Genomic DNA, 25,848 nt, shown 5'->3' on the forward strand with positions numbered 1-25,848 from the left:
CGCTCGCTGAGACTGAAGTCGCTAAAAAAATCCACCCCGAGACCTCCCTGCCCTGACACTTCTCCTCACACAACAGCGTGGGGACCAGCCTGGGGAAAAGCGCGGCCGAGCACCACAGAGGCTCGCAAGCCGGCAGCCGGCCGAGCAGCCCTACAGGGCCGGGGGTGGTGGGGGACAGCCCGGGGCCCCTCACCACGCGAGGAAAGGGCAGCACCTCCCCGCCACGGCGGCCCGCAGCTGCCAACGGCCGCCCGCCCGCCCCTCCCGCCAAGGGGCGCCCTGAGGCGGCGGGGCGAGGCCGGGCCCCGGGCCGGGGGCGGGCGCCAGCCCTGTCACTTCAGGCGGCGTTGCGTAATAAGCTCCCCGCGGCCCGGCGGGCGGGCGGGCGGCGTGCGGTACCCCGGGGAGGGGGGGGGGGGGAGGCGGCTCCGCGCCTCGAGCGCGGCCCCCTTCACGCTCCCGTGCACCTGCTCACCTGTCTCCCGGCCGGCTGGGGCGGGGGGGGGGGGGGGGAACCGGGGCGAGGTTGGGGGGGGGCCAGGCCCGGCCCGGCCACTCCCCTCGGCGGGCTCGGCGCAGGCGCCTTAACGGCTACCGCAGGCAGGGGGCGGCAACATGGCGGCGTGAGCGGCGGCGGTTTCGGCTCCACAACAACAGCGGCAGCCGCGATCGTTCGCGCCGCCGTTCAGCTCCGAGCGCCGCTCGCCTTCCCCGCGGGCCGGGCCGAGCTCGGCGTCGCTCCGCTTCTCCCGCCACCGCGGCGGGGAGGCGGCGCCGGTTGAGGCAGCCTTCGGCTAACGGGGCATCGGCGCCCATAATAATCCCTCATTATAGAGGAGCGGCTCCTGGGACGGTGCCTGCGCCTCGGGCCGGCTCCCTGCGGCCCCGCCGGGTGCGACTGCGGTGGATGCGCGGCTCGGCCCGGCCGGGCGGGGAGGAGGAGGCGGCGGCGGCAGGTGCCGGTTAACGGCGGGGGGTAAATGGCGAGCGAGAAGCCGGTGTCGGGGCCGGAGCCGCAGCCCGCGGGACTCATCTCCGTCGGGGCCGGCGGTGGAGGAGGCGGCGGCGGCGGCGGCGTCGCGGTGATGGGGGAGCTGAGGGCGTCGGGCTCCGGGTCCGTCGTGCTCCCCGCGGGGATGATTAACCCGTCGGTGCCGATCCGCAATATCCGGATGAAATTCGCCGTCCTCATCGGACTCATCCAGGTCGGGGAGGTCAGCAACCGGGACATCGTGGAGACGGTGCTGAACCTGGTAAGCGGCCCGGCACCCCGTCCCGGTGACGCCCCGGCGGGCAGAGGGTCCCTGGGCACCGGCCCGAGCAGCCCACCTCCTCCCGGGGCTGCTCCCCGCTCCCCCCCTGCCCCTCTGCGACCCGAAAAGGACCTTCGTTTTCCCAGCCCCTGTGTCCCTCCTACACGTACGGCCCTTTTCCAACCATCTTTCCTTCCCAAACTCCTCTTGTCCCTCTCTCTCTCCTCGGCGATACCGCGACCTGCCCTTCTCCTCGTCGTGCCTGTGACAGAAGCCCCCCTCGGCGCTCCCCGAACTCCACGCAGGACCCTGCCTAGTACAGACAGGCCACTCTTCCCCTTCCCACTGCCTCCCCCCCGGCCGCTTCCCGCAGAAGTGGAGCGTGTGGAATTCACATGGGTGAAAAATAAGGAGATTAAGTAATTGGCGATTTCGGGTTCTGGACGCTGCCCTATAACCCGATAGCTTCCTCGCTTGAAGAACAGCGGTGTGAATGTAGTATGTCTCTTTCACTGAAAAACATCAAAAACAGCCTGAGCTGGTATCTTGTCTTAGTGGCTGAAACATGCGAAGGGTTTAACCCTGTTAGCTCAGAGCTAGTTGAGTATTTTATGTGGAGGAAGGGGGAGGAGGGAGATTTTTGTAAGGGTTTAATACGCTTTAATACCTGTAATAAAGAGTTAGTTGTATTGCAGTATTGTATTGGGTTGCTCACGTCTTAATAATCTGCTGTGCTTTCCAAAACACATTCTTGTCTGCAAAGTAAGTGCTGTTGCTAATTTTGTTTAAGGTCTGCGCGTTGCAAAATACTATTGTGTGCTGGTAAATAGCTTGAAACAAGGCGAAGACGCTAAAATGTAGCTCCTTAGTCATCTGCTCACTTCATGGAGTGAAAGAGTTACTGCAGGACTGTATGACTTAATGTTTTTGCGCTACCTACACCAAAGCCTGAGGAACCTACAGAAGCCAAACGAGTGGATCTAAAAATGAATCACTTTCAATTGTGTGCAATTTGGTGCTGCTCCTGAATGCAAGATTTGCTGCAGCAAAGCTTTTGAAGCAGTTCGGTCAATGAAATATCCTAAATTTTTGCATAGAAAATAGGATAGAAAAATGACTGCTCAAAACTGAATGGCAATTAATTGAAACTGCCTTTGTTTCAAATGAGTTTAATGCTTCCAACCTCCACTCATTTCATACAAAGTCATGTAAGGAATATATTTTGTTTCAAACACTTTAAAAGGATGTATTCTTCTGTTTGACAGTTATTTGCATTTGACCTAGCACAGACTGAATGGAAAAGCTGCAGCACGCAGGGAAAGACATGGTTTGGTCAGATCATTTTAATATTTATGGTTTATCTGAACACACAGGGTTAAAGCCCTAATAGTTTTGTGAATGTGTCAAAACAGTAATCTGGTATATTTCCCACTCCTCTCTACAAGCTGTTTGACACTTAACTGAAACGTGATTTGTAAATATTTTTTTTTTTTTTTTTTTGTACAAGTGTGGTACAAGTGATCATAACTTTATTGGATTATTACCCATTCCTTTAAAAGTAGCACTCAAAATAAGGGAATGACATGCAGTTATTTTATTAACTGGCTTTGTATAGATCATGACAGATACAAAGATGTTTAATCCTTTTCTGGTTTTCTTTCTTCTTTCATTCTTCTTACTGATATTTAAGCTTATTTTAATCCTGGCTGTTAACGCATCAGCAACTGGACTAACATTGGCTTGTCTTTGGCGGGGGAGGTTAGAATGTGTTTTGGTATTTGTGTGGAGGACATGCAGTGCTTGTTACAGTGCTTGCCTACAAGATCTACCTACTAATTAGTTCCTATTGCTGAAAACTATGCTTATATTTAAAAATAAAGGCAAGAGTCTTTAACAGTGCTCTCGGCATTGGGGGACGTATATGAATGTGAAACTGCTTGGGAATCTGCTGCAGTAGCGATGCATTCTGGATCAGTCATTACTAACAGATGGACTCTAGTATACAATAGTCAGTATTCCCACAGCAGAGAGAGGTTACATTGTGTCTGCTAATCTTTTTCTTCTCAGGGCAGTGAATGTCTCAAACTTAGGCTTGTATGTTTCAAACTTTATTTACTTCCATGTGAAACAAACATAGTGAATATGGCAGGTACAAAGTAAAGCTGATGGCATATCCCCCAACTACTAAACGTTATCTGATTCGGTAGTAAGGATTTTAATGGCAACTCTAAATAAAATGCCATCTTGTATTTTAGAAGCATTCTTTGGGGGTGGAGAGATTTTTGTGGGCTGTTTTTTTTTTTTTTTTTTTTTTTCTTCAGCCTTTACCTTTACTATTTCTGAATAACTTTTGGTGCAAGGGTGATAATGAGTGGACAGTGCTTAAAGACCTGATCTCAGTTTGATATGTCAGTTGATATGTTAAGTCTCTGAGAGAAATATAGCCGGTACTATATCTATAAGCCATTTGGTAGTAGCTTTTTAATATCGGAATGCTGCATAGCTGAGATTTCTTTTATTATCGGAGAGAATCAGAAGTTAAAGATTGAGATACTTTCTTTAAATTTTATTTTCTTACCTGAGATTACTGCTGTCTTCTATGTAAAGCTTAAATAAGTCTATTCATTCTTCCTGCATCTGTGTGGAAGCAGCAGCAAATGTTTGAGACAAAACTTTGGTTTGGCTTGCCCTTGTCATGGATATGCTCAGTCTTCTTCCCTGTTAAGTTTTCCTCTTAGGGTTTATCTTGGACAGTTTTTACCTTTAAATGATAGTTTTGGTGGCCCCACACTGTGGTCTCTATTACTGCATTTCAGACTTACTTCATGTGGCACCTTCTGATGTTGATGGACACAGTGATTTATTTTATCTGTGAGGTGATGAAGTGCTTCTTATGCAGTGCTGAAAATCTTTTTCCATGTCTGATATGTTGTTGGATTTTCAGCTTTGCCAAATTTTAACAGTTGACTTTCAGCTCAGACAGTATTTTGGTTTTGGGATCGCCTACGCTGTTTATGGGATTAGTTGTTTCTCTTGATGCTTTTCTTTTTCTCAGTGGCACTTTTTTTCCTCTGAACTTACTGCGTGTTCAAAGTTCTGTTATACCGGTGAATTTGTTTAATGAAGTATCACTTGCTAGAGTTTCTAGTATTGCTTGTGTTATTTTTCATTGTTTAACATTACAGTGGAAGACATAATGGAGAGAGGGTTCAGCCCTTTATATGCCAATGCCTATGAACTACTTAAAGTTATCCTTAAAAAAACCTGCTAGTGTTAATACTGTGAAGGTCAGAAGATGTTAAGAGTCTACGAGCTGAAGGCTATTCTAGAATGATTTTATAGAATATTGTATTCTTTTTACATTTCTGGAAGTAGGAGAGAACTCCTCATCATGCCTCATGCATTATTCTGTGATGGGGAGTATTTTGATTTTGGTCCATGGGTTTAATATGAATTCCCAGGTCCAGCATGCTCTCTTTGAGATGTGTGTTTGCTGACCCTTGTGTACTGCAAAGCACCAAACTGGAAAAGGTTTTCCTTGCAAACAACATAATCCTCTAATTGCTCTTAGTGATTTCTCTTTGGGGAGATTTTGACACCAATTCTATGCTTCTATTGATGAGGAGGCCTTTCCCCTTTGAACAGCTCTATTAGTTTTCTTGGGGTACTGTCAAGGATGTTGTTATTACTATGATAGATGTGCTTGTTGTTATTATTGTCCATAGTTCCTTTGCTTCTTGATACCCTTTTGTAGTTATGATATGTGTTAGACTGATGCTTAAAATAAAGTTCTGCACGACGTACTTCAGCAAATATGATATTAAGGTGGAAATGGGTCAGTCTGTCCACCTGTATTCTTCTACTTCAAGTGCATTTTTGTTTCACTTATTTCCTAGTGCAAAATTTCCACACGTGGCTTTAATTAGTTCTTCTATAATATGTCTTGAATGGCCTTTCCTTTCATTATTTTTACTGACTTGCTTCCTTAATTCTCTGCTTTTCCAGTATTTTGATGGTCTTGGGAATTTTTCCTTCAGTGTATATTTTGAACTGTCTCTTGTCTGGCCAGCTTTCATCAAACACGACTACGTGAATTGCATTGTTTTGTAGCTTTTGGAAAGCTTTCTCTGTTCCAGTTTGAATTTCCTAGAATTTTTGATTTTGAGTTTTGTAGTGCTGATTCTACAGCAGTGTGAAATAAGAAAGGTGAACAGGAAGCTGACTGATACTAAAAAATTGTGACTGGTGCTGACACATGCTGCTCGTTTTGCCTATGCATCTTGAACAGGTGATGTGATGCAGATTTGAACAGATTTCAGTCTAATCCAGGTGTAGCTGACCAGGTTTCTCCTTGTGCAATCTGGAAAGCTTTTATATATGTTTTGTCAGGCTAGAGAGTGCTTACAAGAAGTAGGTCAAACACCAGGCATAGTTCAAAAAGTCTCTTGCTGTTCTTGTTGACTACAGCCCACGCTTCTGCCTAGCTCTTCTCATTTTCTTGGCTGTTCCGTCCTACTTCAGTTTTAGTCACCCATCACAAGAGGTAAGCCATTTTTTAGTGCTCTGTCACATTGTGTACTTGTAGGAGCGGCATTTGCAGCTTCAGAGCGAATGGGTTGGGTTACGTGAGAGATCCTTGTTGCCCTACAGGCTTTCCGTAGTAGTGGTCATAAGGAAAAACGTAGAGGGAGGCATATGTAAGGAAGATTTTTTTTTTTTTAACTTTGTTGGTACTTTTTCTTCAAACATTGGTTAAGGGTCGTCATAAGCTAAAGTTGGCTTTTGATATTTGAGTTCTTTGAATCCATTTACAGTTTTGGTTGCTGCAACATCCTGTGGGCACAGTTCTACTCTTGTGTGTGGAGGAAGAGTCACATTTGTTTGTTAGATGCTGTCGTACTCTGAGAAACCGTGGGCCTCGTGAACTGTAGCCTCCATCATATGACTTCTGTTTTTCTTGTGGAACTGGCTTTACAGGCTTGAGAATCTGACTCCGTTTTCTTGGTGGAAGACTTCCCATTTTTGTAATATAATTCTCTGCTGATAGATGGTGTTATTCAAAAAAGTGAAGTTTGGGGGAATTCTGAAGTTGTTTTGGTTTTTTTGTTTGGTTTTTGTTTGTTTGTTTTTTTTTTAATGTGTGTGTGTGTTTTGCTTTAGGTGATACTTAACCGGAGGTGACAGTGCTTGTCCAAGTTACTGTTTGTCCCACTGGTCCCTTTTTATCCTGCTCATTTATCTCTGTACTAAGCTATGTCTGGATGTTACTGTAGAAGCTACCAGAGCCATATGAAAGAGAGTATCCACTGCAAGAGTTTGTAATAGCATTCCATGGGCAGCTACTTAGAGTACTACAGCTGTTGTCATTATCTAATGCTTTCATGGAAAACTTAGTTTTGGTTACAGAAAATCTTTGAATGACTGAATGTTCACTTAATTTCTTTTAGTATAACTGATTGCTATTGGCTTTTTTATCTAATCTTTGACAGTAGGTGTTTATGGGTGGGAAGTTTTTTTCAAAACTTTTATCAGTCATGAAGCACTAGTGATATCTCAGCAGGTGGCTTGGAATCTGCTGTGGTTCTGGTATGATGGACTGATACATTTCTATAGGTGATAACTTTTTAAAATCAGTCATGGTGAGCGTATCACTGAGTATTCCTTACTGCTTAACTCTGAGCAGCTATTTTCCTCGTAGTTTTACTTTTACTTGTCTTTACAGGATTCAGTTCATGGATTATAAGGGAGGTGAATACCTAAAGGTTTTTTTTTATTATTTTTGCCACACTGAAGTAATAAAGATGTGAGACTGGTATTAATAAAACACCTCCGATCTTTGGCCTTTCCCCCTACTTGCACCTGAGCCCCTACCTATGTTTTATCCCTTTTCATCAAGCAAAAGGTTATCACCTTTCTCTATCAAGATGCTGTTCTTACGAAATTGTGACCTGATTCCATGTGTTTTACAAGACTAAGCATTTAGCTGTGTAATCAGTTATATACTAATCTTTCTGTCCCCTCTATATTTTTTCCCTCCCCGTCCCCCTGGCACCTTGACTTTCAGATGAGTACTCAAAGGGGTAGAAGTCAAAGTGCATGGCTTATTACATTCACGAGGTTGATGCTTAGGAGGCTGTGGTGCAGTTTTTTCTTTCATGTTAATGCTTTTCTGTGTCTCCGCTCATACTTTTCAAATATATGAATCACTGTCTATATTACATCCTTAAAAAAACCCCAAACCAGAATCCAACACCCAAAAACTGCATAATCATCTCTGAATTCCTACTGAAGCGTTTGTTCCCCTTTCACGCCATATTGAATTTAGTCAAAGTGGAATGAAATCTGTGATTGGGTTAGTACCAAAACTGAGACTTTTATATCCTGATAAATACTGTGCATGGTATTAACACAGCTGTGTTAACTTAATAAGCTATCCAAGCTATTTTAAATCAATCTCTTAATCTTACCTGTTCATTACTTAGTACTGCACTTTTTTGTTTTTCTGTCTTAGCCTGTCTTGATAAATCTGCAATTTCAAATCAACTTGCTGTAGTAACGGGAGAGCAACACATTTTGTAGTACTTGCACAGAACAGTATCATTGCAGCTGTCTCATTAGTTGATATCTTGTATGTGCCTGGTGGCCAAAGGGACAGTGTAGTAGTGTGTGTTTATGTTGAAAGAAGTTCCATTTATTTAATTATTGAATTTGATCCTTAATTACCATTCCTATTTTCGGAAATACCCCTTTGTGGAGTTTTATTAATTCTTGCATAGACAGAACTCTTAAGCTTCCTTTAAGTCTGAATCAAATGTAGAACTTGCTTTTGTAATCGGAGGCAGCAGATCTTTTGAAATATCAGTTTTGAATTTGATGATCTACTCCCACTTCTGTCTTGCAAAGGTTTGGCTTGGATGTACTGCGAATGATACAGTATGCAATAGATAATATTCAGCATAAAGATAATGAACAATTAAAAAAAAAAAGGGGGGGGTTATTTGTGGAGAGTTACATATTGCTTCCATAATTGATAGAAATACCTGTTTCAGCTATAGGATTATGATGGATTTCAGCTATTTGAACTATAGTTTCATAACTCCCAATTTAGGAAGATTGTTAATGACATTCATCTCTAATGGAAAGATTATCTGTTATTTCCAGTAGAGAAGCACTTTGCATTCTGGTAATTTTTGTAGTTTAGAGTTTGTTCTACTTTTGAAGTACATGGAAAATAATAATCTCCAGTAAATAAGTAAGTCTAAGTAGTTCTGGTGTTACTGAGATTTATACCAGTGATGTCGATTCATTTATATTAATGCAACCCTATAATGTGACTACCCTGCTTTAATTTAAAATTGGGTTGCATCAGTGAAATTGTTCCAACATAACAGTTCACCGAAAGCTTGCATAAATGTGAATACTGCTCATGCTATTCAACAGCTTACAAATGCTTGACTTCTGTATTTGGAAAATGATCTTTCACTGCCCTTTTGTTTACAGTTGGAAGCGTTTCTTACCTATGCAAAATAGGTATTAGGTTTTGGAATTAGCTGAAAGTGAGATAGGGCAAGATACTCACTTAAAAGTGAATTTGTTATTCATATCATGCTATTTGGTACCTGATGGCTTTTGTGCTACCGGGACAGTGTAGACAGAAGGATGCAAATAATCATTCTCTGAGTAGAGCGTTCTAAACTAACTCCAGTACCAGCAATATGGCATTGTAATCAGTTTCACGTGATCTCACTTTTTTTTTTTTTGCCTTTTAAGTCTTCATATTCTGTGACAAATACTCAATTACATAAGATTTTCTAACTTTTATTGGCTTTTGCCTGCTTTAAGAGCCACTATAACAGGTTTTTCTTTCTTTTTTTTGCTCTTTGTTTTGTAAAAAGAAAATGTTTTGAATATTTATAAACACAAATGTGAATTTGGAAACAACATGTCCTTTGATTCACAAAGGAGCCTGTACAAACATTGAAACAAAGACTCCTACTTCAGAATTATAGAAAACAATAAGATATGCTTTCATTAAATATAGAATAGTAACCATGAAATACACATTCACGCTAGTAATGAACTGACTGAAGCCAAGCCCTCTCTTGGATTGCTCATGCCTGACTGATCAGAGTTTACTCTTACTCTTCAGCAATGTGTCTTGATTTAATTGTGGGCTAAAAATCTTCCTATGTCACTTTGAGTGTTAAGAACATTCAATTGAAAAAAAAAAAGAAAAAAATTATTTTGAAATCGGGGAGCATTCTTGCTTAAAGTTGAATTTATGTTTTGTAGCTAGCAGAATGGGAAAGCTGTCTGCCCCTTCCAATAGGACATATGCATCAGAATGTAGCCACAGAGTTTAGTCACCTCCAATTGTGTAGTGAGCAAATGTGAACTAGTATATCTGAGGATGTTATCCAGGGAGAATGAGCTTCCCAGTGGTCTGGAGAATGGACTGGGGGATTCAGCATCTTTGCAGAAGGGCATTAGCTGCAGCTGTTTAATTGCAGGAATTAGAATGTTGAGAGAATGGGCCAAGAGCTGTTGCCTGAAATGAGAAGAAAAAGCCAATTTTGTAGGAAGAAAGCAGCAGCTTCATCCCTCTTCAAATTGTAATTTTTATCTTAATAAATGAAACTTATCAAGAGGCCACTGAAAGCTGCATTGTGGCTATGTTAAGTTATGGAAAGAGGAAGGAGGTAAAGAACCTTACTAAGTGTTGTGTTATACTTTCATGGCTGGTGACTTTTGCTGTTTTCTTTTGAGATTGAGAGCTCCAACAAAAGCCATCATTGTAAACTCAGTGTTTACACATCCAATAGGATTGTTTGCCTCAATATGTTCCTCCATGAGCAAGAAGTTCGCTGACATAAAATTGTCAAAAAATTAATATCAGCACCCCCTCTTTTCCTTCTGTTACTCCAGTGAAATACATTACCTGTTTTGGTAAATGGCAATGTGTATTTGTGAGTCATATCTGTGACTGATGGCTACTTGGCTGTTAATATTCCTATGCTGAATAGCTGAAACTTATGGAAATGTTTGTGTAAGACTGCATTGGACTGAATAAGGTCTTCCAAGCAAGATGCTCAGGAGGTAGGAGCTACTTCATTCTTCTAATTCTTTTTCCCTAAAGATATTTGTGGAGCCTCTGCCCCATGTTTTAGTCTCTGGGGTTCCAAAAATCTTCATTGCTGCTGCTTCTGCGTCTTCAGCTATGGCATGTATACGTCCGAACAGCCTGCAGAAGTCTTCTGGTTTTTGTGTGGTTTGTTTTATGCAGCTTTTAGGTGATTTGAAAGACTTTCTCATCCACTCTGTTCCTCATGGAAATGTTGCAGCCTCCATTGCATCTTTTGATATCTTAGAGAGCATTATGTGAATGCAGAAACATACTTATGAGAAGACCCTGCTAGAGTTGCATCTACTATCCAAGGGTGAAGTGAATTGAGTCCATCTGTAAAGAAGGTTCAACATACCGTCCTGGGCTCGTATGCAACACTTCTTTTTTTTTCTCTCATCAAAATCATATTAATGATCGTGCCTCTCTGTTCTTCTCTTTGGCACTAACACTGCAACATCCTCCTGAAACTTCATTGTCAGAGCACTTTCATAAACTAGCAGAATCACAGAGATTTCAAAGAATTGTAGAACAGTTGAGGATGGAAGGAACCTCTGGAGGTCTCTAGACAAAAATCCATGCTCAAAGCAGGGTCAACTAGAGCAAGTTGCTCAGGGCCTTGTCTGGCTGGGTTTTGAATATTTCTAAGGATGGAGACTCCCATGTCAAGTTCTTCGTTAGGTGTAAGTGGAGGTTCCTGTGCCCGTTGCTACTCGTCCTGTCACTGGGTGCCACTGAGAAGAGTCTGGCTCCCTTGTCTCTACTCCCTGCCCACCCTACCCCACCTACAAATACACATACACATATATAAGGTCTCTTCAAACCTTCTCTACTTAAGGCTAAACAATCCCAGCTCTCTTCAGCTCTTTCTCTCTCTCTTTCTTTATATGTCAGATGTTCCAATCCCTTAATCACTCGCACATTTAGATGTTTATTCTCCTTGTGCAGATAATAGTGCTTCCTTTCCAAAAAGTGGGAGGTGGAGTCCAGGAAGCCTTTTAATTATAGCAACCCTTTTCCTCATCTCACAGTATGAGCTGCAATATCTACCACAAATAATCCAGTCAATATTGCTACGCCTAACCCAGCAAAGGACAATTTGCACCACATGCAGCCAAGAAAGAAAATAGACCTCTGTGAGCCACAGCAGTGAGTGTTTGCTTTTCATCTGTTGTGCGTGCTTGTTAATAGATAGCCTTGGATGAAACACACAAACCCAAGAGTATCTGTCACTTCTGCAAATCACAGTTATGGTTGTAGGTAAGCTTTATTTCTTGGATTTCAGAAATATAAAATGTAGCTACATTTGATATTCTGCTGAAAATGTATGAAGATAATATTAATGGCTTAATGCTGAGTTAATGAAACTTTGTGGCTCTTAACATATACTATAAGTACTACCTTCTTCAACAAATTAGCATGAATTGAAATTAAACTAGAAGAGCTATTAGCATAGTCTTCAAAGTTACAGATGCTTGATATGAGAAGGAAAAAAAAAAAACCCCTAACATTCAGTATAGGGCCAAAGCTGTTGAAGTTCTGCATCAAGTTTGTTGAATAGATTCATGACTTTATATATAGTCTGATATTTATAGATTAAATGTTCGATAGCACTTTATGTGCATCTAACTATATGTAACTTAGAAACTGTAATATATTAAGCAAAGGTGATTGTGTAACAAAATTTTTATAGTTCATGTTTCATGCAAAGAAAATAATTCTTTCATTCAAAGTAACTTCTAATGTACAATAATAAACACATTGTGGCTGGAACAATGTGTAGGCTTAGTCACTGAGAAGGAGTCAGTCTTTGACAGTTGATACAGTATTTGACGTTTTAAAGGTAGTTCTCACTTATTCCCAGTTCTCACAGATGTCATGATTTCCTTTATTACTAGTATAAATTAGTTTTATAACAAGAGAAAATTAACGATAGTAAAATAGCTTATGTGATTTTTTTTTTTTCTAATAAAAAGTGATTAAATTCCATTTAAGACCAAATTTGGATCTACTTGCTCTGTTGCATGTCCTGGTTCAGTTAAAAAAAATAGTTTTCAAGTCTGTAGTCCTTTTTCTCACTTGAAGGTGTAGTTTACTAAGCAAGCTTTCACTTTTTCAGGAACCCAACAGCTCAAACTAATGCAAATAGATGTAAAACATGTATTAAGAGCCTTTGGTGTAACTATAAGCAACAGTCAAAAGGAAGGATGAGAAAGGGGTAAGCAGAAGTTTCAAATGAATGAAGCGAAACCATGTAAGCTGATACCTTTTAGACTGTCAAAGCCGGTACTTCTCCAGTTGAGTCTGTTCTTAAAAGTATCAGCCCCCCCCAAATTAAGTTGTTTAAGTAAAGTTTAGCTATTAAGAAAAGATACCGCTGAAATGAAGCTTTACATTTAAAAAAAACCTCCTAATGGTATGATTGGAAAATCCTGAGTACAACAGGTTATCTTCTCTCAGTGATGCAGTGTCCGCCTGGATTTACAGAGACCTTGAAATGACTTGTTATATGATGTTTTATTAATCTTTGAGGTGTCTGAGGAATTTACCACCATCTGTTAATGCCAGTCTAAGCCCACATGTGGGCTTCAAAATGCTTTAAGTGTTGAATTTTTTAAGTAAGAAATCCTTCTCTTAAAACTAAACTTAAAGCGGTTAAGAGGTTTCAGAGTGTAAATACAAAATACCTTTTTTTTGTAGTCCAGATTTAAGCTCTTGGATCATTTATCACAGCTTTGGTTTGTGGTTCTAGCCTGTCCTGTGAAGTTAGAATGGCTGCAAATACTTGTAATTGAGCTCTTCTCCTGCACTAGTTATGACATAACTGGCTTTTCAACTTTAAGTCAGTTGAGCTCTGTTTTAGCCAAAACTTACTTCACCCTGAAAAGAAAGCAGCACATATAATGTATTTTCTTCTGGCTGAGAACAATCCTAGATGTGTCTTGTACCAAAACCTGATACTATCCAGATGTGCAGAAAAAGACATAAGAAACTTGAAGTGTTGATATAATCTAAATCCTTTCTGGAGGTCAGAGGAATCTTAGGAGCACCTTGTTTAAATTATTATTTCAAAATTCCTCTCTCATATGCTTCTTGTGGAGTTACAGTAGATTTTAGGACTTCCTCAGTAAGGAAGCTGGTTAAGCAACCTGAACTAAACTGGTGCCAGCCTGCTAACATAGGGATTCAGTTTTCTGAACTGCGTCCATGGTCATGTTATGTCTTTCTATATTACCATCTCTTCAAGTGTTGTGTCTCCCCCAGCCCCTTATAGATACTAGAGCTTTTGGGGGTGTGTGGCATTTTTGACGATGAGGGTTGGGTTTTTTCCTTAAGCAGTGCATCTGAACTGGATATGTATGTTTTTGCTGCATGAGTTTTTGAAAAATCATGGGTTTAAAAATTTCCTTATGTTTGCATTTTGTAGAGTATGAGCTGTTGAGGAGACCACATACTTCATAGTACAAGCTGCAGCTGACAGCGCAGCCAATGTGAATTTTGATTTAAAATTCCTTTAAGAAATCCTAAAGATTTCCTGGGAGGTGGGAAGGAATTGTTTGTGGTCTAAAAACAAATCCTGACTTAAGAAAAACTTGTTGGCATTTCTATTTATTTAGAAAATTGAAATCCAACCAAATAGTCTATACTTAGTGTAGCAAAATGAGATCTTTAAAACACTATAATGAAAGGCTACTGAGGCATTATTAAAAATTAATACAGCCAAGAGAGTTATTGAGAAAAGTAGCATTTAGCAGTAATTGTTAATACATTTTGGTACTGCTGTATGGTAAGTAGCTTCCACCTTCTTAATCTGCGTTCAGTTTCCATAGTAATATTTTGAATAATTTTTTTCAACATTTTTTTTCTTCTCATATATTTGTAAATTAAGAGTAACCATTCTAGGACAATAGGTTTGTACTGTGACTGAAAATAAAGACTTGCCTGAAGTCTTTTATTGTTATAGGCATCAAAATAAGCTGTAGAGGAAAAATACTTTAAGTAATCAGACTGATCTTTGGGGAGTAAAATGTCATACAGAAAACTATATTATGATGCTTTGTGGGGACAATGTCTGCGATAATGCTCAGGTTTTGAAGGTATTGGGGTTTGGGGGATTTGAGTGATAATAGTCCTGGTCTCAGAGAGTGTATTAGGTTTGTGTGGCAAGGTTTTGGGGCAGGGGGGTGGGCTACAGGGGTGGCTTCTGTGAGAAGCTGCTAGAAGCTTCCCCCGTGTCCGACAGAGCCAATGCCAGCCGGCTCCAAGACGGACCTGCCGCTGGCCGAGGCTGAGCCCATCAGCAACGGTGGCAGCACCTCTGTGATAACATATTTAAGAAGGGGAAAAAACCTGCTGCAGAGCACTAGCCGAGGAGAGGAGTGAGAATATGTGAGAGAAACAACCCTGCAGACCCCCAGGTCAGTGAAGGAGGAGGAGGAGGAGATGCTCCAGGCGCCGGAGCAGAGATTCCCCTGCAGCTTGTGGGGAAGACCACGGTGAGGCAGGCTGTCCCCCTGCAGCCCAGGGAGGTCCACGGGGGAGCAGATCTCCACCTGCAGCCCGGGGAGGACCCCACGCCGGAGCAGGTGGGTGCCCGAAGGAGGCTGTGACCCCGTGGGAAGCCCACGCTGGAGCAGGCTCCTGGCAGGACCTGTGGCCCCGTGGAGAGCGGAGCCCACGCTAGAGCAGGTTTTCTGGCAGGACTTGTGACCCTGCGGGGGACCCACGCTGGAGCAGTCTGTGCCTGAAGGACTGCAGCCCGTGGGAGGGACCCGCGGTGGAGCAGGGGACGAGTGAGGAGTCCTCCCCCTGAGGAGGAAGGAGCGGCAGAGACAACGCGTGATGAACTGACCCCAACCCCTGTTACACCATCCCCCTGTGCCGCTGTGGGGAGGAGGTAGAGAAAATCGGGAGTGGAGTTGAGCTGGGAAGGAGGGAGGGGTGGGGAGAAGTTGTTTTAAGATTTAGTTGTATTTTCTTATTACCCTACTCTGATTTGATTGATGATAAAATAATTTATTTCCCTGAGTCATGTCTGTTTTGCCTGTGATGGTAATTGCTGAGTGATCTCCCTGTCCTTATCTCAACCCACAAGTCTCTTGTTATATTTTCTCTCCCCTGTCCAGCTGAGGAGGGGGAGTGATAGGGTGGCTTGGTGGGCACCTGGTGTCCAGCCAAGGTCAACCCACCACAGAGAGATAGGTTTTGTTTAAATGATGGAAACGTTTTGAAATACAGTTCTCAAGGAGGTACAGAAAACCTGGGGTTAAATATTTTTGTTTATAGTTGTAAACAGAATTACAGTTTTATGCAGAGATTGATGGATGTACACACTACTGTTCATTTCTCTGTATTTCAACAAACAGCTTTTTTTCGGCTTTTGAAATGTGTGGACTTTCTTCATTGCATTGATGTTTGCAGTAGTGGGGTATAATTAAAAAACTGCGATTGGTACTTTTCAGTGATGAACAAGGTTTAGTTATGCATACTGGCTGTCCTAGATACATTGGAATTTCTGATACACCGGTAGATTCTGACTGGTTAGTTAAAAGAACTGGCAGTGGCGCGCAGCCCTTCAGCAGCTCCACTGCCGCCTCTGGAAAGTCTTGTTTGACAGAGAGGAATCAGCTCGTTCTCTCATGCAGATTGCTGATGGCTCTCTTCATACACGTGAAGCTATTTAGAGACTTCTTGCAGGACAGTGTTACCAGTAAACAGCTTGCATTAAAATTTTGTCACTAATCCCACACTCTACTTTAATGCGATGTGGATGAAAGTGCTTACGCTTCGTCCTCTATAGCTTTTCCTTATACATCTAGGGATTATTTCCTACTAACTAGCACCCCTTGTGTGACACACACTGGTAATGCATACCCAGCTTTCACACAGAGGCTTGGAACTTGGGTCTTGTAAGATTCGTATCTCATAGCTACATCGTGCTTTTTAAGTCTCTGGCTGAACAGAAGGAAGTCTGTAACTGTTCTTGTGGAAAGTTCATAGGGGTTGAGATGTTTTACCCTGGCCTGGAATATTATAATTAAGTGTGTATAAAGAGGAAATTAAATGTTTTCATTTTCAAGTCTATCAGACAGCTACCGCTATTTAAAACTCTCTTGTATAGGAGAAAACTGTAATGTGTTTGTTATGGCAGTTGAATGGTAAGTTACAATTTAAATGTAACAAACGAATGAACAGTAACTTCCAAAGTTTATGTCAGTTCTGGGTATGTTCAAAGTGCAACCAACTAGTTTTTAGTTAGGCATCATACTGCCGTGGCACAGTTACTGTGAGACTTCTTCTTTTTTAACTGGAAGGCTGGAAGGTTCTTCTAATTTTTTTTTTAGAAGAAATGATCAGGGCCATATTTGAACTCCTTCCTTCCTTATCACTATCATATAGTATATTCTGTTTTGGTTGACTGCCAGAGACCAGTGTGTGTTCTACCTGGAACCATATGATTGTCTCTGTCTGTATTTGGTAGTTATGCCATGGATGCTTACATAAGATTTTCTTTGTGTAGGTGAGATTTACATTGTTTAATTTTGTGTACTTTTAAAATCGCAGAACCATTCCTTTCTTCCTTGTACAGGGCCAGCTAAGACATTCACAGATGTCTGGCACATTTACTTGCAAACTACCATTGAACTGCACACACATTGTTCGGTTGGATCATCTTTTCTTGTTTAAAAATTCATGGCAAAAATTAAAGAAAATGGAATGCCTCAGTAAATTATAAATATAAGGATTTGGAGGCACTTCTGCAGTATGAAAAAGTGTTAATATAGATGTTGTTATCCAGCTTTGAATCACAGGATTCTGAAGCCTTAAAGATGAACTATGAAGGCTGGTTAAAATCAGAAAAAAAAGGATCCTTGGATCAGTTACAGAATGTTAAATCATGACTCACAGAACAATTTAGAATGGAAGGCCTCTTATTAGTGGTAGTCAAAACTGAGAAAGCATGTATTCAAGTGTAGGCTTTGGGGGAGGGCATGATGGAACATGTGCAGATCTAAAAATCTGATATCTTCCAAATACTATGCTTTTTGTTGTTGTTGTTATATGTAAAAGGATTTGTTTTTATTTTCCTTTCAAAAATGTTAAAGGTTGCTTGTTTAAAAGATGTGGCTTTATTGGACCTGTACAGTCCTCTTGTCCTCAACAGAGAGTGGCCTCATGGCTGCTCTTAGTTGGTTGCGTTGGTGACACATTACTTACAGGTGAATAAAGTTTGCTCCTTTGAGATGAAGGGGCTCTACAGAGCTGTTTACAGTAATAAAGTAATTTAAAAAGCTACATGTCTGCTCTAAGTAAGCAGATAAAACTGGATAAAAAAAGGGATATAATCTGTTTAGTGAGGCACTATTTGTTTTAGACGTATTGGCCAATGCTTTCTTTGTCATTGTTCACTTGGTTAGACTTTACTTTCTTCAGAATGGAAATTTGAATTAATGTACTTAAAGATTCACTTTTTTAATACTTTACCGTCTTCACTATTTAAATATGACTACATTTTAAAAGTCTCCTTTTGATCTGCAATAGCAAAGTTCACTGTAATCCTTGTCATAAGTGATGTCAAACAGTGGGTTATGGCTTTACTTTCAAATTAAGTAAAAATTGAATTGTCATGGAGAACAAGTATTGAAGATGCATTTCAGTGACTGTATTTGTGGAGTACTGGGTAGGTGGTGGTAGCAAAAGAAAAAGAAACCAAGGATTGTATGCAAGCTTTCAGCCTGTTGGGGTTTTTTTTCTCTTTTGTAGGCCTATTCGATTAGGTTTACATATGTTTTCCCTTCAGCTTCCATATCTTCACTATTGCAGCTTATCTGTAGCTAAAATTATTGTATTTTTTTCCAAAATTCTTGTTTTAAATAATTCTTCAAAGTGAGTATCGTTACTTATTGAATGAAAGTAGGGCTACTACAGTCTTTTATTCTGAGTAAACAGATTATATTTTCCTATACTAAATTTTCATGAACATCAAAGGTGTGCCTATTCTTATAGGATTTTGGGCTAATTGTTTTTTGGGGTTTTTTTAGATGGATTTAAAATGAAAAATATGCATATATTTCTAGCTCTGCATTCCTTAAAATAAAAACATACTTTTCAAATAATGTGAACAATATTTGAAGTGTGAAGTATTTCTTTTGGCTGGAGTATTTTAGCAAAATACTTCTTTCCATAAAAATCCTTGATGTGCATACATTAACTTTATTGAACTACTTTTCACGAAGAACAATGAAAAATCAGTTTCAGAATTGTGGGATGATTTTATTGTTTGTTCGGGTTTTTCTTCCATTTCTTTAAAACACGTATTCTCATGGAAGAAATAATGGCAAACTAAAAAAAACCCAGACACATAATGAAATAATCCCACTTGTGTGGAAGTCAAGTCATTCTTTTTTTTAAACTTCTTAGAATACCAATCTTTTTAAATAAGTTACTTTGAACTAAAAATTAAAGCTGGTTATTTTGCACAGTGGGATACTAAGGGGGTATCAGGAAGTCTCAGCTCTGAGCATGGTCTGTGAAAGTTTTCTTTTGAGATTGATTTGTGATAGACAGATCTATGAAGGGCTAGAATTAGATTACTAATATCATTTTCACTTGCGAGAGAATACCAGATTTTAGGCAGCATCAATAAAAGTAAAAAGTTAATTCATTCGTGCTCTGTCATGCTGGATTGTATTTCTACCTTTCTTCATAGATTTTTTTTTTTTAATGACTTCTGAACATCAAAAACTTACTTGATGCCTTTATACTGTTGAAGGAAAAAGCAGGAGTTTTAAAAGCATATGAGAAACTATACAAAGAAGTTGTGATGAAAAAATCTTTGTGGTTGTGAATTTTAATTGCTATAGTATATTTTGCTTAAAGGGGTGTTTTCAATGAACGTTTTTAACTCTGTGTAAATAGCATCTAATATAACAAGGGGAAAATGTTTTACTTGCAGATTTATACAAATCAAGTAAATATGCATCTTAATAGAGCAACATAGATGCAAGTACAACCTTTTTCTTTTTAAAGGAAAAATAAATGTGTATGAATTTTTCCAGACGTTTTAGTTGACTTTTCTATATTTAAGAATTTATTTTTTTTTACTTCTCCCTCCTCCTCCATGAAATCTGGTATGTTAGATGGGCCATCATGTTCTGTTAAGTAATTGGTGGAGGAAATAATTATGTGGTGGAGGTAGTCCAAGCACCATTTTTTGAACATTACTTGAGTTCTTCAGCAGTTAAGTTTTATTGAGCAGGGCAGATCTAGGAATCAGAGTAACTTTGAAAAGTGGGATTTATACAGTTCTGAAAATTCTCTTCCAAATTTCGTGGTCATCAATATAAAAGACATCCTTTAAACTCTTTTAAGTATTTCCTTAGCCAAAGAAGCAGTACTGACAGGTAGGTTCTTGTACTGTTAACATGTATCTCGCACACTCAGATTGCCAACTGAATTTCAGATTGGTTTTAAATGTTCAAGTACAGTACAAAACATCTTGTGGAACTCTTACATTCATCAACAAGTTAAAATATTTATTATAAGTGCTAAAACGGAGCTATGAAGGCTCCTACTTTAACTTGAGTAAATGGTTTATGGGAAGGAAAAGATAGAGGGGAAGAAAAACCCTTGAACATTCAGTAATTTCTCAACTTCAATATTTATAAAGCTGTGTTCCAAAATTACGTGGTATATTCCTCTTTTCTGGCTGCGTTAGATGTTCTTGCTCTAAGAATGCATGCCTGTATTACACTAAGGTTTGATTAAAGAAGCGATTTACTTATTTAAGTGAAAATACTGGTTTGATGTGATATTCTTGGCATATTTTGACGCCTGAATCTGGTGTTGCCAGTCATAAGCCCATGAGATTTTTGCTTAGGTCATAGAATCATAGAATACCAGGTTGGAAGGGTCCTCAAGGATCATCTGGTCCAACCTTTCTTAGCAAAAGCACAGACTAGACAAGATGGCCCAGCACCCTGTCCAGCTGAAAAGTGTCCAACGTTGGGGAATCCACCACCTCCCTGGGGAGATTATTGCAATGGCTGATTGTCCTCATTGTGAAAAATTTTCCTCTTGTGTCCAACTGGAATCTCCCCAGGAGCAACTTGTACCCGTTACCCCTTGTCTTCCATATGACCCCTAGTAAAAAGGGAGTCTCCATCTTCTTTGTAGCCATCCTTTAAATACTGGAATGTGGTGACAAGGTCCTGTCATGGTTTAACCCCAGCCAGCAACTAAGCACCACGCAGCCGCTCACTCACTTCCCCGCCCCCCCCCCCCCCCCCCCCCAGTGGGATGGGGGAGAGAATCGGGAAAAGAAGTAAAACTCGTGGGTTGAGATAAGAATGGTTTAATAGAACAGAAGAGAAGAAACTAATAGTGATAACACTAGTAAAATGACAATAGTAATAATAAAAGGATTGGAACAGACAAATGATGCACAGTGCAATTGCTCACCACTTGCTGACCGATGCCCAGTTAGTTCCTGAGCAGCGATCTGCCCCCCGGGCCAACTGCCCCCAGTTTCTATACTGGACATGACGTCCCATGGTATGGAATACCCCGTTGGCCAGTTTGGGTCAGCTGCCCTGGCTGGGTCCCCTCCCAGCTTCTTGTGCCCCTCCAGCCTTCTTGCTGGCTGGGCATCAGAAGCTGAAAAATCCTTGACTTTAGACTACACATTACTTAGCAACAGCTGAAAACATCAGTGTTATCAACATTCTTCTCATACCTAGCTCAAAAGCACAGCACTATACCAGCTACTAGGAAGACAATTAACTCTATCCCAGCTGAAACCAGGACATATCTCCCCTAAACTGCCTTTTCTCAAGGCTGAACAAACTCAGTTCTCTCTGCCTTTCCTCATACGGCATGCTTCCCAGTCTTTGATCATCTTCGTGGCCCTTCTCTAGACCCTCTCCAGCCTGTCCATGTCTTTTTTTGCATAGCGGGGACCAAAACTGAACACAGTATTCCAGGTGTGCCCTGACAAGCGCTGAATAGAGTGGGATAATGACTTCTTTATCTCTGCTGGTGATGCAGTTGTTGCTGCAACCCAGCATCCTGTTGGCTTTCTTTGCCGCAGCAGCACACTGATTTGTGTGTCCTTGATTTGTGGTTGGTGAAGGCAGAAAAGAAGTGCCTTCTTGTCTTCATTGTGATAAAATTTTTTTATTTGAATAGCTTTCTTATTTTACTAATTATGTAGTATGGCAGTCACTAATTCCTGAGCTGCTGTAAGGTTCTTGCATCAGAGTTTTTTCAACTTGACAGCAACAGTATATTCAGTAGTTGGCTGCTGGTGAAACTGCAATAATTGGTATTAAGATGCATGTTGAAATCGGGTGTACACAAAGCTGTCCTTAAAAGTGAAAATTTCTGACTGCACGTGAGAATCCTAACAGAGAAGGGGAGGCCATTTAAAAGCTCAGTTGTTTGGGTCGGGTTTTGACAAAAGAGGATCTGTTGATGGATAAATGCAACTGAGGGATGCCATTCCAAATTAAATTTTATTATCATTATGAAAGATGTGCTCTAAAACTTCAGTCCCTTCTAGTGAGACATCAAGAAATCCTTTTAAAAAGAAAGATAGGCTAGGTTTTAGAATTGTGAAGCTGGAAGCTAAAATTATTTCTTTTTTTTTCCCCTGCTATAATCTCTCTTTCTATAACTTGGAAAAAAAAAAGCTGGTCAATCTGAGAATCCCTTTCAGATTTTAATTTTTCAAAATACACCATATTTTTTCTGAAAACACAGGCAGAAAGCCTGTGCTTGATATAACCAACCATCTGTTGTAGAAGTTGTCCTCAAGATATCACTACTCCGTGCGTGTGTGCAATTATGGTTTCCTAATTTCTTTTTATGAGCTCTATTTTAGTGTCATTCCTTTCTCACAGATTACAGTATTAGTGTAATTTCGAAAACTCCTTTTTTTAATATGTTTTTCTAAGCCACCTAAATACGAGTTTTTTTGAAGTCCCTGAGGATGCGATTGTTCCCCCCTTCCCAAAGGCGCTCTCATATGCATCTGAAGAAAAGTTAATGGTCAGGCTTCATTATGCTCTTAACATGAAATTCAGCTTCTAAAACAGACTTCTGTGAAGCCAATCTTGCACCCCCTTCAGGTCTCATGAGATTTATTAAGTGTATCGGTATGAAGTTCCCAAAACCTCAGCTACAACCAATGCAGTGGCAACATGTTACCGTGGCCATACTTTGCACAGCTGTTGATCAGGGCCTTCGTTGCTTGAGACTGATTCGTAGCTGTGAACGTACTCATCTTGACGCTGATCTTACCTTGCTATCCTGAGGTCAGCTTGGGTCAGTGATCAAACTGCAGCCTGTATATGCATGGCCATTTGTAGCAGGCATCATTTCTGTTCCGTCTATGCCCAGATAAACTTCAGTCTTATGTGTCCTTGAGATCACATACCTTCAGAATGCTGCTAGCACAGTTCTGCTGACGTTCCTTTTTCCACAGAACGGTGGCAGGACCATCAGACCATTTGAATTAATAAGCCTTTCCCTCCAAGTTTGTTGTCATTTATCTGCTGATTTGGAAAGCTTATTCATGTAGCCAGATCAACGTGAGCCTATCAAGACCATAGAAGGAGGTTGCACACCAATGTAGTGTAACTTTGGTAAGGAGCGTGTGCCAGGCATTTTTCTTGTGTTCAGGATTATGATGTACAGGTGAATGATAACATGACTGGGTGGCTTTACTTGCATAAAAAAGAAATCTGAGTCTGTGTCATAAAATAGATCGGTCTTTGTGAGTAGCATATAAGTATTAGTTTGCCTATCAGAAGTTTCCTTTACAGAAGTGATGAACTTGTAATAGGTGGAGGAAGGCTTTTTACCAAGGCCTGTAGTGACAGGACAAGGGGCAATGGTTTTAAACTGAAAGAGGGTCGATTTCGATTGGGTATGAGAATGTAAAGAAAAAAAAAAAAAACAAAAAACAAAAAAAACAAAAACCAAACAATTTTTTCTATGAGAGTGATAAGACACTGGAACAGGTTGCCCGGAGGAGTTGTGGATGCCTCATCACTGGAAGTGTTCAAGGCCAGGTTGGACAGTGTTTTCAACAACCTGAAAGTGAAAGATTTCCCTGCCCATGGTGGGGGCAGGTATTGAACTTGATCATCTTTATAGGTCCCTTCCAACCCAAACCATTCTGTGATTCTATGAGCACTCTCTGGCATATGAGAAATGGGCATTTCATTTGCTTAGGTGATATAAATAGCAGCTATAGTCTGTCCTTCACGTCCTTCTTGAGGATCTGTTTCTGTGGGATCAGTTTTTCATTGAGGGCTCCAATGGAGTGTGCAGCCAGTCTACTCAAGGACCTTAGTCTGTGTTCTATTTCTCCTAATTCCTTGGTGACTGAGATTCGAATGTAGTTGAAGGGGGGAGAGGGGAGGAGTGAGATGAAGTGCTTGTGACCCTGCTTGTGACCGTGTGGGGAAGCTTAGGTGCCATTGTTGTTTCAGTCAGTTAAGCCTGTTACCTAGGATTTGCAAATCTGTTGTGTTCTTGCAAGACCTGCTCAGTCAGAGGATGAAGGGGGTATCTCTTAGCTGAACCTCATATCCCTTGTGAAATGGATTTTGTGTGCTAGGCACCTTTCTTTCCTAAACCTGTTGAAAAACAGGTAAAGGCTGCATGGCTTCCACTAAGTGAACCAGATTCAAGCATGAGTCTTCCTCATGGGTGATGGTTGTCATCAGATTAGGATGCTGCTTAGGCTGTGAGCTGCATTAAGGTCTGCTGTGTTGAAGCTGTCCAACATCATCTCTTCTTGATCTGCACTTGGTCCTCTCTCTCCACACTCCTTCCATATAGGGATAGTAAGTTGCTTAATTTCGTCAGGTAGCTTGTACCTCTGTGGGATCTGAACAGGACAGGCAGTGGGTTGTTGGTATGCGTTCTGCCTTTTGCAACCCATTTACTGTTTCACCTTTTCAGAAAACTTCTGCCTCCATTGGAAGAACTCCTAGCTTTAATGGCAGGTTACTGTTATGCTGGCTTTTTCTCCAGTAAGAGTAAAAAATCAGATCACTCGTTCTCAATGAGGGTCATGACTGAATTTCTCCTCAGATAAGCTTAATTTATTTCTATTTTGTTCTCTGCCTCTCAGGCAGAGGCATTCCTCTATATCCTGGATCCAGGGAAATTACCTTCTTACCACGATGAACCAAGGTGTTAAGATGCAGCCATCTTTGTCTAGAAGATAATCAAAGTTGTATTCTGTTGCGTCAAGACTTTATACAAAGCCACGGAAATAGATTCAGTTCAAAGTTGGAGAATTCTCCTTACTGGACATCAAAATGTTGCTACCTGGAGCTTCTGTCTCATTTCTGTCAAGCTATGTGTAATCAAAGAATATCCAATAACAGCACTTCTTTTGGCAGAGCAGTTTTGCAATAACTTTCTGAAAAAATATCCTGAAAAATAATTCCAGTAGCTTGTGATTTTGCAAGATACTGTACAAGGACTGTTACTTCTCTTGGAACCACCCAATGTGTTTTTGTGCCTTAGAGATTTAAAAAGAAATAAATAAAAAATTATAAAAAGTTACTCTTTTGTATATGCGATTACAGTTAGCTTATGGGTGCCAAATTGGGAACTTCATCTTTCCTTCTATGAAACATCTAGCATGACAAGATCCAAGATGTTTTACTGAGATCAGCGTCACCAAGGAGTTAACTTAGTCGTTTGGCTAATGCAGATGAGCTATTGGTAACCCAGTGATGCAATAGTGTTAGTAGAAGAGGGCTGTTTATGTCAGGATCCTACAAATTTTTGTTGATACTTAGCTATGGGGAGACCTTGATTGCTTCTTTGGAACATAGTCGTCTTGTTTTTCATATAACCTCTACCAGGATGAGAAGAGATCCCACATTAGTTATCAGTGCTAGTACCAGGGATTCTGAAGAGCAACACAAGTGGTGCAGAGGACCACATGATATGCATTTTAGGGGAAGTTACTTCAGACTTTTTAGTCCGGTCCTGTTTGTTAGCAACTGAAACACACTTTATTTTTGAAGATCTGGATTTCCCTGGGTTGATTTTTGTGTGTACTCCTGGAGTGCATCTTTCATTTTAGTCATCTGAAATATAATATGTGCATCATGTTGTGATGTGAACTGAAGCATCCACATTCAAAATTGAGATCTAGGTGATATGCTTCAAAAGCACACATCTGATCTCATGAACTATGATGCTAATGTGGACATACTCTGAGTTTTCCCTTCTCATCTATTTTTATAGATGTTTTCCAGTTAGGTGCGCTAATTACCAATCCTCACTTCCTACCTGATGGTTAAGCAGAGGTGATACCTAGGAAGACATTTTTTCCCCAGTTAGCACTGTTAAGGTAGATGTGAAACTTTGGCGACACTTTTTCTTAGTCAAAAGTAAAGATTATCACTTTAATTGGTTCTTATTCTAAATTTTCTCCTGTTTAAT

At 40.7% G+C, this 25,848-nt stretch overlaps 1 protein-coding gene across 6 annotated transcripts in view; it reads left to right on the top strand.

Moving 5' to 3' along the window:
* The first annotated feature begins 608 nt into the window (after positions 1-608).
* NBEA (neurobeachin) overlaps positions 609-25,848 on the top strand; it is a 511,508-nt gene continuing 486,268 nt past the window's right edge. For 3 of the 6 annotated variants that reach the window (XM_052812195.1, XM_052812196.1, XM_052812200.1), the window contains exon 1: positions 609-1,253. In XM_052812195.1, the coding sequence (XP_052668155.1) occupies positions 981-1,253 (273 nt within the window). In that variant the 5' untranslated portion in view covers positions 609-980. The remainder of the gene's footprint in view (positions 1,254-25,848) is intronic. The other 3 variants (XM_052812194.1, XM_052812198.1, XM_052812197.1) reach the window with 1 other exon arrangement.

This window comes from Harpia harpyja, chromosome 17 (genome assembly GCF_026419915.1).
Source record: "Harpia harpyja isolate bHarHar1 chromosome 17, bHarHar1 primary haplotype, whole genome shotgun sequence".
In the NCBI taxonomy this organism is placed as follows: Eukaryota; Metazoa; Chordata; class Aves; order Accipitriformes; family Accipitridae; genus Harpia; species Harpia harpyja.